Here is a 21,243-nt window from a genome sequence, read left to right as displayed (position 1 = left end):
TTTTTTGTGATCAGCTCCTAAACTAATACAGGAGGTTTGGTATTTCTTAATATTGACAAGCTAGTCATGATGTTCCAGAAATGATTTTGGGTATGCAGCAGTGCAGTCACACACTGGCTTCACTCTATATTTGTCATTTGTTTGTGCTTTTTATAAATCTGCTGATATTCTGTGGTTTTAACTTTATACTACCGAGTTCTGTGTCCATAAATAAAGTCTGTTTAAAGAAGTTATTCTAAAACTATATAATAAAAGAAACAAATAGTGTATTCATTAAATTAGTCTTGATAAACATTGTCTGTCTTAAAAGAGATGCAAATGTTGTATTTATTCAATTAAATCACATTAAAAACTCAAAAGAAAGTACAAGTAGCTAAATCTTCCTGGAAACAGATTATTTCACAAGACTTTTTTTTTTTTTTTTTTACTTATTTTTTTTAGTAAATTTGTTTTCTTTTTGTGTCTGCTAAATGCATGTGTGCTGCTGACAGAACAGGAGCGCTTCCCTTCACTTAACCAAGCTGACAGATCCAGAACTGGTCTTACCTTTTTGGGGTGCAGAGGTCCAAACCACACTGAAGTTGTGTATTCCTCCAAATCCTTTTTTTTGTTTGTTTTGTTTGTCTCTCTCCTCCTCTCTCTGATCCTGGAGGTAAAAACTGTTGGATTTCCTCTTGAGGAACAAGGCTGGAAGTGTCGGCTGATCCAGGTATATGAGCTGAGCGAGACAGAAAACAAACATATTGGCCCCTCTGCTGTCAGAAAGGGACGCTTTGTGTTTCGTTTTGTAATAGTGTGTGTGTGTGTGTGTGTGTGTGTGTGTGTGTGTGTGTGTGTGTGTGTGTGTGTGTGTGTGTGTGTGTGTGTGTGTGTGTGTGTGTGTGTGTGTGTGTCAATGAGCGGGGCTACCGGTGGAAATATGATTGTACAGAGCCTGTCAAAGATATCCATGCACACTGGGGAAAGTCAAACACAATAGACTCTCAATCTGCAAATGTTTTCTTCCCTCCCAACGCAGGGAGCTCCGCGGAAAAATGTAAAAAATGACAATGATCTGAAAACTTCACCGAGACGAGCGGCATGGAAAAAAACCTCACCCAGCAGAAAGGCTCCAAACAGAGAGAGAAGGAACATTAGTGAAGAACTTACCTTTTTTTTTTTTTTTTTATACTATATATATATATATATATATATATATATATATATATATATATATATATATATATATATATATATATATATATATATATATATCTGGCAGTCCTTTTCTTCTTCTCAGTGACAGCAGATGGTCAGTTTAGTTAGTTTTATTGTAATTTGGCGCCTTGTTGTTTTCCGTAATATTTCTCAGAGGTTTGACAGTATAAGTGGAATGTTAAGTATGACTTTGGTATGAAATCAACGCACTACACTGGAAAACGAAGGAGGAGGGAGGAGGAGGAAAAAAAGACTGGAGAGGAGGAGCCACTGGTGCGCGTCAATCAACAAGCTTGGGGGGCAGTGACTTCCCTCCAGGCCACGCCCACCAAAACCCTGCAGACCGAGCTGCAGCTTCCTGCCCTGAAACCGGCCTCTCAATACACACACTATATCCCTGAAACTTAATGCATCAACTGAAGTACCTATGAGCTGTTTTTTTTTTTTTTTTTTTAATACTGGTACTATCATGAATTTTGCACTTTTATTGAAGCAGAAGTTAATGTGTGTTGAAGTACTCAGATCTTTAATTAAAGTAGAAGTACTCGGTTACAAGTAAACGTCATGTATTCAGAACTTCACTTCAGGGCTAAAATATTAGAATAAAAATAAACTTAATCTACCAAAAGTTAAATAAGTCATAATGCAGAATGACTCACTATAAGCTGTTTTTTTTAAATACTGGTACTATCATGAATTTTACACTTTTATTGAAGCAGAAGTTAATGTGTGTAGAAGTACTCGGTTACAAGTAAACGTCATGTATTCAGAACTTCACTTAAGGGCTAAAATATTAGAATTAAAGTACCAAAAGTTAAATAAGTCATAACGCAGAATGACTTGTTTTTTTTTTAAATACTGGTACTATCATGGATTTTACACTTTTATTGAAGTAGAAGTTAATGTGTGTAGAAGTACTTGGTTACAAGTAAACGTCATTTATTCAGAACTTCACTTCAGGGCTAAAATATTAGAATAAAAATAAACTTAATCTACCAAAAGTTAAATAAGTCATAACGCAGAATGACTCACTATAAGCAGTTTTTTTTTTTAAATACTGGTACTATCATGGATTTTACACTTTTATTGAAGTAGAAGTTAATGTGTGTAGAAGTACTCGGTTACAAGTAAACGTCATGTATTCAGAACTTCACTTAAGGGCTAAAATATTAGAATTAAAGTACCAAAAGTTAAATAAGTCATAATGCAGAATGACTCACTATAAGCAGTTTTTTTTTTTTTAAATACTGGTACTATCATGGATTTTACACTTTTATTGAAGTAGAAGTTAATGTATGTAGAAGTACTCGGTTACAAGTAAACGTCATTTATTCAGAACTTCACTTCAGGACTATAATATTAGAATAAAAATAAACTTAATCTACCAAAAGTTAAATAAGTCATAACGCAGAATGGTAAAAGAGGGGGCTTGTCTAAAATGTATATACTGCTGTTTAATCTATAATAATTCATCATGATTCATTTGTTGATTATATTTCGTATAACTTATCTGAATCTGAAGTAACTAAAGATAGCAGATAAATGTGTTTTGTTCAAGACAATTAAGTTCTTGAACAAATAGATGAAAAATATATAATTGGACACTGTCAGTAAGTGTGGAATAATACTCTTTTTCCAAAGCTACTTAAATGGAAAAAAAGGGTCAAGATGTTAAGGTTATCCGGGGTTAGATACTATTTCATTTATATGATTTTTAGTTAAAAATAAATAGTTGGTGCTTTGCTGTTGGTCAAAACAAAAGTCTTTGTAGTAGTCAGACCGACACACTTCATTGACTGCTGAACTATTTTAATAATGAAACACTCTGAAAGGAATAACTCGTCACACAGGTGACTCACCTTTTCTAATGAAGTACTTTGTAATGACAGGTATTTTACTCATTTCTTGAATATATTTTCCAGCACTGTGCACGTGTGACTCAATACTGAGTACACCTTAGGGTTATTAATATGAATAAATCTGAAAAATACTTTATTTATTGTCATTTCGCTTTGGTATTTGTAAAGCCTGTTATAATTATGCACCTAACATAGCAAATCAAAAATACAGTTGGATAAATACAGATATTATCAGACTGCTCTTTTAAGTACCACACTTAAATACATTGTATGTAAATAAGACAACTGATTCACTGAATAATTAAAATAAAAAACTGTGAGATAAGTGCTGCTCCTTTTTCTTCTCTTAGGGCAATTTTTTTTGGGGGGAGGGGGATCTTTAACGAATGAGAATGCCTTCATCAGTGTGGACAATATAAACTAAGAACCTTGAACACATGTCCATCCTGCAACAGCTCCTTCTGTTGGTCAACAGCATGGTTGCAGCATTTGAACAGTTGGCTATATGTTCACCCAACACTGAGACACTAAAGCAGAGCTGCTGTATGTGCAGATGGTGTGAAAATGACTCACTCGTACAGTAAATTCACTGAATGTGTTAGCTTCCTCAAAATGACAATAGTAGTCTTGGCAGTTGTTGAGCTGGAATGCTGGTTACATAAAAAGACAATGAGGGAAGAAGAACTCACTTTGCAGCATCTGTCCAGAAGAGCCGCCAGCTTCAGGCTTCGTTTAATCTGCGAGTTTGGACAACTGCCTGAGCAGGTTCAGGCAGAAAACACACCTCTCATGTACTCTCTGGGCCCTCGGCTCAAACAGGTTTTTCATCCTGAGTGAAGCTCTCCTCTCAACGTGTAAGACAACTACTGCAGAAGAGCGTGGGTGTCTCTCAAACCCTGCAACTAAAAGCAGTCCTTCTGATTATCTTCCAGCTCATTAATGATGACACACTACTGTCATAAAACATAATTTGAAGATTGTTTACCACAGACGAACACACCCTACAGTGTAGTTTAGGGCTTTATCCAGGAATTATGGGTGATTTTTCTGTCGTTTAGCTCTGACTGTCTACAAAATCCATGTTTTTCTTTTGTTTAAGATTATTTTTTGTCTTTATTTAAAAGGAACAGTAGAGATACAAACAGGACATGAAGGGGGAGCGAGAGAGCGATAGGGATGAAGTGCAACAAATGTCTCTAGCTGGATTCAAACTGTGGACATTATGGTACGCCTCTCAACCGCTTGGCTGCTGGAAGCCTAAAATCCATCAATTAGCTGCTACAACAGCAACATTGGTATTGTTTTATTGTGAGTCTGAATGAGACATACAGTAAATGTGGTCCTAGAGACGACAACTGAGACACCGGCTGAGGAGTTTTTGAGTACTTTGCCAGGTGTTTTAATTTCTGTGTGCCCGTCTGTCGACAGATATTGTCACAGCAATAGCATCACCGTGCTAGATGCAGTTGTGACACTTAACAGGTGTGCAGTTGAGATAAAAATGAAGGACATGTTCGAAGGTGTGTGTGGTCCAAGCAAGGGTGCCTAAAGTAGGCGGGTAGGAAGTGGAAAAGGAGCCCTGGCCTGATTTGGCAATGTGACTGGTGTAATCCCATTGCAAGATGGTCTCTAGTTTAAATTATTGTAAGATTTAAACATTTTGTAAAACTTACTAAGTGCAATAAGAAAAGGTTGACAGAACATGTATGTATACAATGAATGCTGACTTCAAGGAAATTAATTAGTTTAAATGAATACATTTATTTGACCATGTACAAAAACAATTTCATACAAGGAGAAGAGATGTACCAGATTAGGCTGCAAGCTCATTTCCATCTGCAGTCCCTTGTCAGGTAGCCACAAACACTAACAACTAACGCAGTTAAAGGTGCAGTGTGTAAGATTCGGTGCCATCTAGTGGTTGGTTTGCAGATTGCAACAAAATGAAACTTCTCCCGTTAGCCAAGCGTGTAATCTAGAGCCAGGGATTGGTTTGTCCGTTTTGGGCTACTGTAGAAACATTTCAACCAGCTCGTTGAGGAGGACCTGCTCCGTAAGAGGATATTAACGGCTCATTCAAATCATAGTATATTCTATCTCTGCCAATAGTTCCTCACAAATGCTACACACTGTCCCTTTAATACAAATACAAGTTCCAAAGTTCACATGCTTTCTTAAATAATATTATTACAATAAGCCTAGAAATGCAACAAAGGCAGTGTTCAGAAAAATAAATACATTATATAAAATGTTGGAAGAAAAAACACATAATATAAAATCCTACATTCGCTGAAATCATCTGAGCTAGCAGAGACATCTTCTCTATTTTGTCAAAATATCACATTATACCAGATATAAGAACTAAAGACACTCCTATTCTTAAATATACCACTTCTATGTATGTCACTCTAACAATGCCTAAAACCTGGAATTTATGTTTCAATGTCTCTAAAAGATGAACAATGAACAGTTGTTGTGAGCAGCTGTTATGAGACATGATTCATGAAGAAATAAAAGTACTTTTCCTTATTCTTTTAAAGCTATTAGTTATTCTGTGAGAGAAGCAATGTGTTGTTTAGACTGTTAATGTCTTAGTGTGACTCTTTGAATAAAATCAGATTTGCGCCTCAAAGTAACAAGACATTCTCATCATGACTTAATATTTGGTGTTCTTGCATTTCACAGTCACATGTTATAAAAGAGATTATAAAAAATGAGTATAGTAGTAACATAACACAGTGTAACATATTTTAGTGATGTTAGTAAACTTCATAATCCAGGTGTACCATCATCCCTTTAAAAACCCTTTACTCTCCAGTCACTGGGGTCCTTTGAAATGACGTGTGTCTTTCATTATTCATAGAAATCCTGATGTTTCCTCTGAATTACCAAGCCAAAAACCAGAACTCTCCTGTGTCATGCTGTGCAAGATCAGATGATAATAGGGGACCAAGCGCAGCAGCAGGTATTGTCACGTTAAAGGAACCGTCATTCGTTATCGCCGCCAATCACAGGGAGTGTTAAGGGCGAGTCCAAAGAGTTGTTGTGATGTGGGCGTGTTGCATACTGGTTTCAGTGTGAGAACACAACTGGGAATCTTCCTATTATTCGCAGGCGATTTTGCCATCAAAGCTGGAGAGTGCGATGGCAAAGGCCTGCACGGCACACATCGGGTAGTTGAAGTCCAGCGTGAAAATGTCGTCAGCTATTCGTCCAAACTGCATCACAATGTAGTCCACTGAAAAAGGCAAGGAATTGTTCAAATAGTTGGGTAAATAGATATTAAATATGAATTGTTTAAATTAAAATATATTACGATTGTATCAAGTGAACGTAAGAAGACTAAGAGTCCACAGCCATGATAGCAGCTCTGTGAGGCTGTACTTAACCACATCACTGCTTACATATAAACAAACTCAGACCCAAGAATAAAACTGTATAATTTTCCATTTCTGCATAATATGGATAAGTTGAATCCTGACCTTTCTGAACAAACCCAAAAAAATGACATCAACATTTCTACATAAATTTAAACAGCTTGTGGAGATTTTGGCTTTTCAAAACTGCACTCTCAATTACTTTTAGGTTAAGTCAATAAAAAATATTTGGTTAGATTTAGTAAAAGACCATGGCTTGGGTTAAAATAAGTGCTTTAATTTTGGTTTCACACAGAACACAAACACCAGTCTCCTGGATGAAAGTCTCGTGTTTGACCCAACCAACCACCTCGTCTGGGGAACATGAATGTCTTCACTAAATTTCATGGCAATCCTAGCAATTGTTGTTGGGAAATTACAGTCTGGACCAAAGTGGTAGAGTAACTGACTTGCTAGCCCAAAAGCCATGCAATAATCCACCAGCACATCATTTTCTTTTATTATCCTTTGTGCTGTAATATCGAGGTGAGCTCTCATAGAGGTCCAATGCTTGTTACATAAATTTAGTTTAATGGCAAAAACTACTTTTTCTGGAAGCCTTCAGTCCGTCACTTATTATTTTAATTAGGCCAGAATTCCTTCTAAAATTACCCAAGTGAGTACATTCTTAGAAATGTTATAATATCCAGAACTATTTGCTTCAAATGAACCCTTAACCCTTCAAATGAACCCCAAAGAGGGTTCTGGGCGGAACCATTGCACCATTAACGGGTTCTAATTAGCACCTTTATTTCTATGCGTGTAGTTATGTTGTTAGTAAATTTCATGTAGAGTTTTTTGTGATCATATTTGCTAATAAACAAGATGTTATTTCTAAATAAAACCTTTTGGCATAATACCTTATTTTTGGTATGCATAAGTGAACCAGTTCTCTTTTTTTTCTTTCTAAATCTAAAAGCATTATGCAAACAAAGAAAAAAAAATAGTGCCGTGATAAACAGGCTTAAAATGTTTGACCCATGTCTGTATCTAAGAGACATCAAAATGTTATTGAAATGTTTTTTCGTGGGTTACTCATAGATTTAAATCTCCTCATTCCCAAACAAAACCAAAGAGGAAGTACATCCACCTAATCAATCTTTGTTATTTTAAAAGGTTTTAAATCTTTGTGAGGTTCTGTGACTTGTCAGTAAACTGCTTTTAAATATTTTAGTCTACTCACATCTAGTTGTGATGACAGATAGATATAAACTGTGGATACTCACAGTCTTTGCTATGGACGATCTGGAAGTTCTTGATGGAGGCCTGGGTGACCCTGCCATTGAAGTTGAGCACATGGGATGCAGAGTCTTCATTCCACACAGGCGTCTTGTTATGAAGCTCGATCAGATTTTCCATTCTTCTATTCTGGTGCCTGATCAACAAGCCGTCACATTCCTGCGAGGAATTGGCAAAACATAAGTCAGAAAAAAAACGACAAAGCATATTAGTACTTTACATGTTGGCCTTGTGTTGCTCTCAAAATAAACAGACAGCATTTCATAAAACAAGCTGTGAGCAATATGGATACAATCTGTTGACATGTTGCATAGCAGCAAGGGATTCTGGGATGCCTGACTTTGCTAATGAGTCATCTGATGGTTTTGCACACAAGAAGTACATATATCCACAGTCTGAGATGCCTACTTGAACACATTTTTAAATAAATACCAAAATATTAGCGATCTGGTCTGTTCAGTATGTCATTCTGTTCATTTTGCAGTTTTTATGTTCTACTCAAAGCAATAAAAATAGAGTTAAATTCTTACATTTCTTGGTCGTAGGGGGACTCGCTCGTTGTCCTTGTCCATTCCTGGAATGACAATCGTCATCCTTCTGGGTCCTTTCATCCCTAAAACATTTGTTTCCTGAATCCAGAAATAAGTAAAATCAGAATTTTCTTTTCTTAAAAATTCTACCACTTTTATTTTGTCAAAACAAATATACACTTAAACTGTATTCATTTAATTTAACGTGAATCATTTCTGATTATCTGTATAGCAACTTACATAGATGATGCCTGCTAACTCTTGCCGTGCATTAGACATATCTGGGAGAGCTCTCTCTGGGTTCAGAGCGTTGTCAAATACCGTGAACTTGGTCCCCATTAAATTGGACCTAGACAATAAAATAAACAATTGGAAACTCACAGGTAAAGAGTCCTTACACATTTGGTATGGTTCATTCATTTTTTGCATTGTACCTCAGCTTTCCAACAAAATTCTCTCCCCCTCTCGATAAATCTGTGGCATCAATGGAGATGAGGTAATTTGAAGTGGCGCATTTCTTTCTTTTCCTGCCAGCCAACAGGAATGTCTACAAAGACAAGAAAAAAAGACAAGTAAGTTAAGGAAGGGATGTAGAGTATACAAATCACTGAATGTACACACAAGGACTGACCTTCTTTGTGTTGTCGAGGTGAAGGTAATACGTCGGGTAGAGGCTCTTGTCCATCCCTCTCTGATCTCGTGTCACTCTGCATTTAATGGTCACGCCCTGCGGAGCCGGCTCCATCACGAACTTCTCCAAGTTGTCAAACTCAATCTCAGGAGATGGAGATCTCTCCTGGTCAAGAAGCAATAAGAAGTTCAAGTTCACTCTGTCACACTGAAGAATAATGTTGTCACTTAATGACTAGAATGTCTCTTTTTAATTTAAAGGTGAGTTGTGAGATTTGCGATACCTTTTTCTTCTTCCCTTTGCCTTTTTTCTTCTTTGATTTTTCTTCTTTTTCTGAGTCAGAATCATCACTTTCATCTGCCTTTGCTGAAATATACAACAAAGATAGTTAGATACTTATCAGTGACTCAAAAGGAGGATTTATGTACTAGTAAACACGCCTTTCTTCTTTGTCTTCTTGTCTTTGTCTTTGTCCTTGTCTCCTGATGTTTGGAACATGGATGTTGAGCCGCCAGACGATTTCTTCTTTGATTTGGTCGACTTTGTCTCCTCTTCGCTTTCCTCACTTTCTGATTTGGCAGCTGCTCGGGAGACGTGCAAAAATACATTTTTCATAAATCTGTGAGAACTCTTGTTGGCAATAACAACACAGTTTATTGTCCGCTAGGATGGGAGGTTTCATTTACAATAAATGAGGTCAAACAGAAGGGTAAAACCAAAATAGTTTTGAGCTGTGACCGTTTATCAAAAATCACCTTTCTTCTTGCTTTTTGACTCTTTGTCTCCGTTTATCTGGAACATTGAAGCTGGTTCTTTCTTCTTGTCTTTCTCCTTCGACTTGGACTTTTTTTCTTTTCCATCAGAATCTTTGTCCTCTGAAAAGTGAGAATTTTAAAAATGTTATCTGTCCTTGAATCTGATACCAAACATGGAGAATTTTGTGAGCACACACCGAGGAATTTAACATATATTTTTTTGAAGGCGAATCTCATTCCTTTGTGTATCAGACAGTAGAAAAACAAAACTGTAATCGACCAGCAAGCAAGGATTTGATACCGGGACAGATTTGTAAGAGCAGCATTTAGTGTGTGCTCAGGTTGAAATTTGCTCTCCCTGTTTCTTCCAGCTTTTTTATCAAATTCTGAGAACGTGAGAGGGATTCAAACTTGACCAGGACCTGCCCACATCGGACTGCGAGGTTTAAGTTTGGGTCATATTGTTTGAAACCGAGGGGAAAGCAGATGAAGCACACAGGAAGGTAGACTGACATCACCTGCAGATATTTGCTCTGCTATCACTCTGTATTTACATGCACAAGACAAAAAAACTGAGAGCACTTAACTTGGAAGATATGTAGGGAAAGGATGCCAAATTCCTCGCTCATGTCCTCAAAACCTCGATTACACTGACGATGCTGTCAACCCTCTTTAAACCTGTTCCTCAAGGACGAATCTGCCCAAACATGAACTCATATCTTGACTTGATCAATGCTCAAAGTAGTGACTGTATGTCGTTTTGGGATAAAGGGACTAAAGGAATTAAAGACATGTTGTTAAATATCTGCTTAGCTAAGCACTTGAGCATCGTAGTAATTTCTCAAAATATGTTAAGTCACTGGTAAAAATAGCCTTGACTGGTTTAGTCTAAATGTTAACTAGTCATACTTAGTCATACTATTGTAAAAGAGACTTACTAAGAAAAACATATTAAACTGGCTAGGCTTCTGATGTAGTTAAACCCATTTTCATGGTTCAGAAAGTGCACCTGGCTTTCTTTTACTTTCCAAAAGGAGCAAAGAGCCACAAGCTCAAGTTGGAGCAGGTATTCCTGAAATGACTGGCAGCTGAGGTGGAGGAAGGTTAAGTTCAGCTCAGAGGCAAAAGCTCTGGAGACCATCCAAAACAAAGTAAAAGAACAGAGCAGCAACACTCTGGGCTCTATCATGTAGTGATTCAGTGTTAAAGTGATAAACAAGTTGTATCTCTGCACTGATAATCGGTTCATTGTAGCACTTCGCATTGGCTCCACTTTTCTGACCCAGAAGTTACAGCCTGAGGCACTGCAGTGCTTTGAGCTAAATGCTAATGTTCACCATCTCAGTTTGTTTGTGTTAGAATGCTAACATTTGCTAATTAGCACTAAACACAATGAACAGCTGTGTTATCAGTTTGGAAGATATTTTGTCATAAACCAAAGTATTGGATAAAATGAACAATCACCAACGTTATCACAATTCACCCTGATGGGAAACATTGATATTAAACCACAAGTATGAACCTCATGGTGAAGCTACAGGAACGATCAGGGATCACCAGGGTCAGAAGAACTCATCCTCTGGGGAGCAAGAATGTCTTTAATTAATTTAATTTCAATTTATCCTAAAGAGCTTAATAAATGCTTTTGTGACATACATAACAGCCTCTGTATGTAGCAAAACGTTAATTCATCTTCAACTCCAACTGACACTAAAGTGTAAGAAAACAAAAGCTTTACATCTCTCTTTCATTTTAGTCCTAAAAAACAAACAAAAAAAGAAGACTCATGGTTCACTGTGACATTCACAGTCCTCAATTACTTCTCACAAAAGCGAAGTTTGTTGGCTAATCAGGGTTTTTTTTAATTACGGTTTTAGTAATTGAGAGTGTTTTCAACAATTTGGAAAAACCTTCAAGCGTCTATCATCATTTTCTCCAGATCTCCTGCAGAGTAAAAATGCTACAGAAGGCCACAGGAGTCTGGCCAAAGACTTCCATTGTTAACTAAAGCAGAGTAGTGAAATTAAAAAGATTGTCAGGATTTGACCGTTTTAACGTCATTTTCTCTAGCTGATCGCTTAAGGGCGAACTAATCACTTGATTTTCGTGTTTTGTTGCCTCTGCTACAGAGTCAGTGTTTCCACTCTCTCACCATTACACCATGAAATCATTTAATCCTCTTAACAACATTAGTCTGGTCCCATAACTCTTGTTTAGATCACGCTATTAATGCCTTTGCAAAACAGTTTTCCTGCTTCCTGCCATACCTTTAGATTTAGTTTTCTTTTCTTTGGCAGAAGTTGCAGATGGAGAGCTGTCCTTTGTTGTCTTTTTCTTCGTCTTTTTTTTGGGGGTGCCTTCATCATTGTCATCGTCGTTGTCGTTATCTGAGCCTGAACCTGGAAAACATATTCAGTAGTATTTTCATTCCCAAAATATATTTGATTAATTGTCTTACAAGTTTCACATGTCGTACCTTTCTTCTTTTTTGGAGCACTTTTGGTTTTCTTTTTTGGTTCTTTCTCTTTTTCTTTGTCCTTTTCTGGTTCTTCTTTCTCTTTTTCTGGTTTCTTTTTCTTCACCTTCTTTCCATCTATAATGTTGATAAGGAAACAGTTTAACCAATGGGGTAGTATCAGAGTAGAGATAGAGACTTTGTTATCTGTTATCTTAAACTATCATAATCTCTTTAAAGTTCCTCACTTTGGATGGCAGGACTGTCCTCGTCAGATACATCTTCATTTTTCTTAGTCTTTGTTTTTTTGGGCTTGGCTTCTTTTGCAATCGTCTTGACTTCTGTTGTGCCATTTGTCTCCTCTTTCTTCTTTTTTACCTTCTAAAGATTTCCTGTGAAAAAAAAAAAAAGATTAGAGGCTAATGGAAGAAGGACAATAGAGCAGAGAAAAGATTACAAGGACTGGAGACAAAATAAAAACTGGGAAACAAAATCTATTTCTTGGAATAATCACTCAAAATAGAGCCACTTAAAGATCTTAATAATAATAACTCACCATTTCAAAGACAGATGTGCAGGGAAGCGAGGGGCAGAAAGGAAAGAGAAGAAGAGTTGTATTGTTACAACTTCTACAGCTATTTATATTGTTGTTCTAGTATAACGTGTTTTGTTTTTTAGTCCAATGGTTCACATTGAATTTGATAAAGAATATACTCAAATCATGGCAGTAAGACAGTCATACCGTCACAGCGAATGTAGTAATAGGAACATGTACGGAGGTACAATGATGCACCTAAACCTGCATTTTCTAGAATAAGTACTATCTTAGATAACACAGTTTCGTAACACATGCAAAAAACAAGTTACAAGTTACTTAAGCCTCCTCCTGAGTTCTAAGAAAACAAATCCATCACGCTCACAGTGAATCACAAACACACTTTACATCACACATTTTAGAGGACACAAATTGGCAGGTCAATCACTTCATGAAATAAATATATGAGGTGCAGCCGGAGAGGAAGATATATGAATGAATGAATAAATGAGTTAACCACTGAGAAAAATATAAGGAGAGTCAGAAAATGTATCTATTGAATCTTTCAAAGAGATCTTTCTGTTATTCTGTTTCTAAAATAAACTGTATTTTGTGCACATTCTGTCTAAATGTCAATTAAAATCAGTTTGCTCTCGTTTCTTCATCGCATGCAATATAAGCTTTCATCTTGGCCTTCTAGACACAAGCTTAAGGTAAAGTCTAACGGGTGCTCAAACCCCTGAATCTTGGTATATCTACATTTATATAAGGATTTTTATATACCATATAATAATCTAATGCATCAATGTTAGAATAAAGAAACCATTTCCTAAGCGTGAGAAGTCTGAAGACCAGGGACAGGAACAATGTGTCACTGAGCAGAGACACAGAGAAGGAGGTCAGTGTGATTGCGTCCAGCAGAGACGGTAAAGGTAATCCTATTAGGCGTAGATCCTGCATCCATGAAGGTCTATTTGTGTTCTCAGACAATCCACAACTCACAGTTATGGCAGCAGATTTGGTACTTGTCACATCGTAATGAACTGTTGTGGTAAAGTTGTCAAATGTCATTGTTTCACTCTACCCAAAGAAGCTATTGAGCATCGATCATTTTTTGTAGAATCCTTTAAAGACAACTTAAAAAAAACAAAGTTTTTGTTCATTTCTGTCCGCTGTACTCAAAACTTAAAAATCAAATCATATGAAAACAATTGCCACAGCACTTTCAAATGATTGGTTATTACTTTAATAAAAGCAGAGTTTTGTAAAATCCTGGACAAGCTGATACATGAGGTTCCCTAGTTATTTCAATTCACTGAGAGGATTGAATTAACACATTTATACAATAATGATTCAATAAGCCCCTTGAATATTGAATAAAAAGGGACCAATATTTTAACCCAGTTTGATGATGCAAGACTTGCTTGACTAGTAGCTAAAAAAGTGCTGTACACTTTGTACAATAGATGTGGTTATAGTAAAAGTAAAGAGAGTACAGGCAATAAAAAAGAAAATGCAGTTGCATTCAACATGGCCGTCACTACAGTAGCACTATAGGGGGTAGCTGGATTACTGAGCGCCTTCAAATCCCTCATGCATGCTTTTGAGGATGCATTTCTCAGCTTAATAAACTTGGACTTCTTCAATAGAGGTCAACTTAACATCAGATATGAAAGCGGTCTATGCTGTGGCTGCCTAGAAAGATGATTTCTGAATATTGTCTCTGTTGGATCTTACGCTGATGAAATACTTCCCATGCCCTTTGTACATGCAGCAGGATGTGGGTCAGATATTGTCAACATAATTATTACTCTTAATATCTCTGTTTCAGATATAAAAGACTGAGGCATGCTACGTACATCACAAACTAAACACACTCATGGATGAATTGATGAATTTTTCACGGTTAGTCCAACTGTAAATATGGAAATAAATAAAAAAGATAAATATTCTTGTATGGAAAAATTTAAAGTGTTATTTGTCCCTTATTAAAAGTACCATTTATCCCATGGCTCTTTCTCTAAACATAATGTAATTTCATTATACATCTAATCACATCCTATTAGAAAGTCAATAAAAAGAAAAATCCATAAAACCACAACTCCTCCTTTTACCTTCTCTGCAGACATAGCGAGGCCTCTGACTTCAGCTCTACCACTGCTTCTCTTTGTAGGTTAGAAAATTAAAAAAGCAGGCTTCTCAGCGGAGATAATGAAAGAGTAAGAAAGCCCTGTACTCACTGAGTCTCCATCAGCAGAAAGTTGTTAATAGGATTTATGTGTAAAGCCATCTGCTCTGTAGAAACACGTCAACGGGACAAACCAACAAAGGCTCAGGAGGAGGGAGAAGACTTGTTTATCATGCATGTCCACTATCCACAGATCAATAACTCATGTGTGCATCTGGGATACTCATGTCAGACTGCCAGCAGTATCTGGAGCTAAAGTCTAACATATTTTTTCACTGTTTCAAGTTCCAATAGATAGAATTGTATATTTTTTTACTTTAAACTAAAGATTTACATGGTCTTGTTGCTCGGGGGCTGGCGCAGAATCCTCAAGCTCTTGAATCCTGAGGCAAAAAAAATATTAAATGTGCATGTGAGTAATGAAATGTAATGATATCAGTAACATAGCTGTTATATATAGCAATAATATCTAATTTCATTCTATAAAAGACAAAGAAACCAGCAAATATTTTCTTCATAAAGAGGCTGGAATATGTGAACTTTAGGCCTATTTACTTAAAAACAATTCGTCAATTGCAAAAAAAAAAAAAGATGCTGATTATTTTTCTAAAACAGGTCTGCCTGACAACAAAGTAAAGCTTTCCCGTGACTCTTATTGGTTTAGCACTTCTTGGCTAGTACTGGCGGAAAGTGGGTGTGGTAAAGCAGTAATAACCATTCAGAAAGTCGCATGGCTTCAGGTAGGAGTAATATGAGGAGAATATCCAACACTTAGATGGCCTCATATAAAAAATGCTTAGACTACACATACATTTGCAAAGTTCTGTGTTGTTGTGTGGTAATGTTGACATACCTGTCTTGCGTCCAGGCCTCTTTCACGATGTGATTATGGAGCGGCATGGCTGATAGCTGTATAGATGTTACAGCCCATCCAGATTTATGTTTTTATGAGCAAACACAAGAAACAGAACGTCAGACAGTACAAACCACTGCATTTAAACCTGCATGTATTAGTATGAACATAAAAAACATGCATGAATACAATCTCTCACCAATTATGTTTTGTTTTTTCTTGACAGCAGTGTGATTGTCTCCATCCAGCTTGAGAATGTCCACAAGGCTCCATGGACGCCCTGTAGCCCACAGAGGGGGTCACATGACCTGACTTTTAAGAGGCTTTTTAACAAAGCTACAGGTTCCCCCCAGCGACCACACAACCGGGATGCCCGACCCTTCAACTGGGATTACTGTAATCAGGTACTCACCATCTGTGAGCATTTCTGTGGGGGTTCCCAAGAAAGAGAAAGACTGGGGGAAAGTGAAACAAATTCTAGTTAAATAAAAACGGTAAAGGTTTAATTTAGGTGTGTAAATAAAACTAAAACTAACTTTAAAGGGATAAAAGTGCACGATGCACAATTTTCCTTGAAATTAAATGTGGCTAATGGCTAAAGGTCGTTTGGATTCCAGAGAGAATGGGAAAGTTCAGGCAGAAAAGTGAAATGCAAAAGTTCTCTTCACTGTCTTGTATTTCAAGTGTACATCAGTAGAGTGTAGGACAGGATGATGTAAAAGTGTGATTTCCTCAGTCAACCACCAGATGCTGCTGTGCCTCAAGAGACAAAAATATAATGCAATAAGCCACTGTGAGACACCAGGGGGCACGTGGAGGTACATGACTGGCTAAACTTCAACAGTAATATTTAAAAACAGTATAGAAAACATAGTTTTCTGTCATAAAGGTGGTTCACTAAAACCTCAAACTCTATCTCAGCCTGGCTTGTTGCAGCCTCAGAGCTCACAAGAGGAGATGGGAGAAGAGTAATCACAGCCGAAGTGAACAACAACACATGTGATAGGAAATAAAGAAGGAAAAATAATGTGTTTTGTAGTTTTATAAGGCCAGGTCTTGTGTTTCTCCACATCACTGTGCTGCTCACACTGTCCAGCCCGCTGACTGTTGAAAAGGGTCTAGACTAATGGCTTTGCTGGCATTTCTGCAAATGCTTGACAGTAACATGGCAGTTGGCAGGCGGCCTAAGGAAGGCCAGCGACCTCAAGGGAGCAGCGGAGAAGCCATCGAGATCTTAAAGAGACAGAAACTGCAGTGTGTTTCTCACCATACATTGCCTTTGCGATCCAGTTTGTGTCAGATGTGTTTTATTACAGCGAGCAAGATGGTAAACATTGCTGAAGCAACGAGAAGCAGCAGGAGTTCACCAGAGAGACCGTAAAACCAGCTCTTACTGCACCAACAACTGTAACAACAAGCCTGAATGAAATGAAAACAAATTTATCAAAGTTATGGTGGGACGGGGACCATTCAAAGCAGTTGTACAAACACTAAGCCAGGGGGAATTATGTAAAATACATAAAAGGTAAAGCTTTCAGTTGCGTGGCCTGTGCTTGAGAAAGGGGCCGGTATGATGATGATATTTTAGTTCACCCATGGGTTGAGTGCTGAAACAGCACGCTGTTGAGGACGTGAACCCTGTGGCAATTTAGAGCCAAGTGAATCATCAACTCGGAGTGGGCCGATATCTCAGGAAGGACAAACAATGAGGACGAAACCGGAAAGTCTGGGTTAAATGAGTCTATCCCCAGTGGAGGGATTGTTCGAGGGAGGTGGAAGGGTACAAAAGAAGACAATGGCAGGAGGTATCGTCCATTCATTATTAAATGGAAAGATGCTATTCAGAAAAGTCTCATGGGTGCTAGATAAAATTAATCTCACACTGTTGTTTCAACAAGGTCACATCCTGAAAAATGGAGGGACGGGTTTACTATTCTGAGATTCTTAAAGGAGCTGTATTGAACATTCTGAATATTAATGTAGCAGGGTTAGCTGCTACATTGATAGCTGATAGCTACGCCGTCCCGACTGACGGCGTAGCACCTAACCTCCGGTTCCCTCTTCAGGTAGCACTGTTAGCTCTGTCAGCACTTTTGCCGTAGATTACACTGTTAGCGATGTTAGCACCGTTAGCCTATAGCCTGGCTTCCTGTTGACATGTTAAGAAGCATTGGGAGGCAATCGAAATGATTTCAATGTTCCATCTTGCACCTTTAACGATTATGCCAAAAACAGTAAACATCTGGGCCTGAAGGTGGCGTTAATGAAAAGGCCCGAATCAAAGTGGTTCAGACTCGTCAGCTCTGACATGTCAGAGTTGGCTAAATTTTAATTAGCGTTACTTTGTCAACGTCAGCTAAGATTATGGAAATGTTCATAATGTAAATATTTATTTGCTAGTAATTAACCATGTGTATTGTTATCACTACAATGGACATTTATTCAAAACCTGTTTCTTGCATATGCATGGGTTTTGGTGGCACAATTGCCCATCAGCAACCGCAGTGGACCCTAGTGCATCATAACACACACTGCCATCCACTGGCCAACCATTGTAAGTGCAAACAAATTTCTCAAAGCCAAGATGGCTGCTGGACGACCAGAAACGCTGAGCAGCTCGGGAATAGCTTTCCAATTCTTCTACTGCATACCATTTTATTCAAACTAAAACATGTTGTCTACCTCACTCTGCCCCCAGACCCAACCTTTTTCCTATAGCTCTAATAGCATTTTTATAGTGAGTTAATATGAATTTGAATGCCTTATGGATAAGTCAATTTGTTGACGTACTGTTTCAGCATGCTGCAATGTAAGTCTTAATCTCAAAGTACATAGGCTGATGAGATTTAGTCATTTGTTTTAGAGGAACTCTGTGATAAACTGAGTTGGTAAACCAGTGGGAATTTTAACCTGTTGGTGACTCTTGATGACAAGACCAACGTCTTCTGGGGACCATGCATGTCTGAGCCATTTTCCATGGCTACTTGACATGGAGAAAATCATATATATTTGAACATTGAAGGCCTCAGAACTCCATTTAATACAGTGTAGTTTTGGGTTGTAATTTGGTAAAAACAAAAGTTAACAATGATACTTTCACCGTATAGCTTGTCAAGTGAAATGTCTTATCAAAACTGCACATAAACAAAAGGCTTATAATAAACGAGTCCTCTTATATTTGGGATTACAGTCCCCCTGAAGGCTCCCCTGGTTTCCAACTGTGTTAACTGTATTCAAATTTTTCGGCTGCTGTCTCAGGGGCTAAGATAGCAAGTTTCTATTCCTCTCAACCATAAATTATCTCCTCACTTGTACACATGTGGTCTTAACTGGACCGAACGGTTGGCTTGGTAAGAAGATAGGAGACAACAGTGAAACAAAAGTTCCCCATGAAGGCTCGAGCAGCAACGTCCCAGATCTAATAAAGAACAAATTGAGAACATCCCTTCACTCACTTTGTTCCTTGTTAATAAAATCTTATCAGCAACATTATAAGGGATCATATTATGGCTGTACACAGCGCATTACTTACCTTTATTGACCCATTAGAGAGAAAGATTGGAGGGCCAGTGAAATACACAACGATGTTCAAAATGCACAGAAGAGTTGCACAATATTGGAGAAAAAAATGACATCGCAATATAATTCACACTCACAAAGCATGGAAAACGAGATGAGGTCTGTGTGTCAAGACCCGTTGGTTGGGGTGCCGACCTCACTGCAGAACCCTGACGTACTGAAGACAGTTCACCCCAGTTGACATTGGTGCAATATTGAAAGGCGGCTCTCAGCTGGATGGACCTTAGACACTTGTGCTTATCCATAGAGACTATTAAACGCAACTCAATCCTCAAAAGTAAACCAACATGGATTCAAATGCATGCAGACATGTGAGTGAATGCACATATCTGCATGTACACGGTGTGACTGATGAGCTGAAGACTTTTGTGATAAATGGGCCTTTATGGACTATTTATATATTAGATACTATATAATGTATCAAACAGCTGGAAGATAATGTTTTCAGGTAGTATTGTAGTGTTTTTGGCAGTGTCCTGCATGTAACTAGTAACCTTGTACTGTATGTTTACTGAGAACTGTGTTTCTAAGACCTCTGAGAATGAGCAGTTGTTTCTTATCATTTCACATCCTCCAATAGGTCATGTGTTCTTTACACCCTTCCGATTGCGTAGATAGCTGTGTGAAGGGTCAGCGTGTTTCTGAAGTACAGACAACAGTTGTATAAAACCTTGTCAAAGTTTTAGTCGAGCAGGAACCAGAGAGGAAAGACGGTCTCTCTTTCATTTAGCATGATTTCTGTTTGTACTGTCATCAGTTCTGTCATTATTTAACTTCCAGGCACACTAGGGGGAGAAAAACATATGTGTTGGCAAGTTTTATTTCACACAGATCTGCGTCTCGCCTGCCTTGGCGGTGCACAGCGCTCAGAGATCTGTGTCCTCCCTGTGACACCTGCACAGAGAGGCTTTGCAATAAAGTAAGAGGCAGAGCTTACCCCCGCAACATGAGAATAACACTAGGGAGGGTAAAATAAAACGTGAAACCTTTGGTTGCGTGAACATAAACCTACTTTTGTGCACCTATTTTTGTGCACTTTTGCAAGGAAAAAAATGTCGGAAGAAAGAAAAAGCACATTTTGAGTGCTATGAAATGTCTAGAAGGAAGCAACGTGGAAGGTCAGATGAGATTCCCTGAGCCAGAAATGAACAGCAAAGCAGCCAGAACCTTGTGTGAACTGTAACACAAGCAGCGCTGAGCCTCGTGAGAGCTCGACACACATCTGAAATGGAGGACAAAGTATCCAGGAAATAGTGCTGTAGCTTGCATTTCCTATTCTCTGGGTGTTTGTGACTGAGACCAGCCTCACCAGAGCGACCCAGACTGTCACGGATACCTAACAGACCAACAGATGCCTCAACGGCTGAGCTGGCACGAGGTGGCATTACCCTGAGAGCAGAGAGTAAAAGTCCTGGGAGCGGTCACTGCCCTGAGTCCCAGAGAGAGAGAGAGAGAGAGAGAGAGAGAGAGAGAGAGAGGGAGAAAGAGGGTGGCAGGAGAGGGAGTACAAAGAGCCAACGCTCCCCTCTCAGACTTGTCCCCTTCGTTTTTTTCAGAAACAGGCAGTGCTCTTTTGAAATGGTGCCAATAGAGGCTGACCCAAATCCTTGCAGCTGAAACTTTTACAAGCTCGGTGTTCGTGAGCAGGAAGAGAAAGACAGAGTTAAGATTTGTTTGCAGCTCCTCTGCTCTCCTCTGCTCTCCTCTGCTCTCTTCTCTTCTTCGAGCTGCCTGAGATGTCAGCACAACGATTCATGCTTGCTTCTTTGTTGCACTTTAAACTACTAGTTCTTCAAGAAAATGCACAGAACATGTCATGTAAAGAAGACTGCACGGGAAGGGAAAAGGATTTAAAGTATATGTATGGACATAATTGCTTTAAAAAAAAAAAAAAAGAGGAGTTAGTGACGTCACACAGGAAGCTGTCTTGGATAATGCCTGAGGAAAGATACTAATGAGTGTCTGTGGCATTCTGTGGTCGTGGAAACATTTGAAAATGTAAATGT

The 21,243-nt window shown here is 38.2% G+C and overlaps 1 protein-coding gene and 1 long non-coding RNA gene across 2 annotated transcripts; both read right to left on the bottom strand.

The window, feature by feature from the left end:
* Window positions 1-6,104: 6,104 nt before the first annotated feature.
* On the bottom strand, window positions 6,105-9,702 carry LOC129106266 (tubby-related protein 1-like). The gene is made up of 9 exons (XM_054617646.1): window positions 9,628-9,702; window positions 9,313-9,453; window positions 9,156-9,238; window positions 8,873-9,037; window positions 8,676-8,788; window positions 8,482-8,590; window positions 8,242-8,340; window positions 7,699-7,870; window positions 6,105-6,294 (listed from the first exon to the last, which is right to left on the bottom strand). Exons 1-9 carry the CDS (start codon window positions 9,671-9,673, stop codon window positions 6,161-6,163), a joined length of 1,062 nt encoding a protein of 353 aa, XP_054473621.1. The 5' UTR covers window positions 9,674-9,702; the 3' UTR covers window positions 6,105-6,160.
* A 5,372-nt stretch (window positions 9,703-15,074) lies between these two features.
* On the bottom strand, window positions 15,075-15,942 carry LOC129106462 (uncharacterized). The gene is made up of 3 exons (XR_008531837.1): window positions 15,858-15,942; window positions 15,659-15,714; window positions 15,075-15,188 (listed from the first exon to the last, which is right to left on the bottom strand). It is a non-coding gene; the product is annotated as an uncharacterized LOC129106462 (long non-coding RNA).
* Window positions 15,943-21,243: the final 5,301 nt, after the last annotated feature.

This window comes from Anoplopoma fimbria, chromosome 17 (assembly GCF_027596085.1).
Source record: "Anoplopoma fimbria isolate UVic2021 breed Golden Eagle Sablefish chromosome 17, Afim_UVic_2022, whole genome shotgun sequence".
NCBI classification, from domain to species: Eukaryota; Metazoa; Chordata; class Actinopteri; order Perciformes; family Anoplopomatidae; genus Anoplopoma; species Anoplopoma fimbria.
Note: the sequence above shows the minus strand (reverse complement) of the source record. Positions and strands in the feature narration are given on the sequence as shown.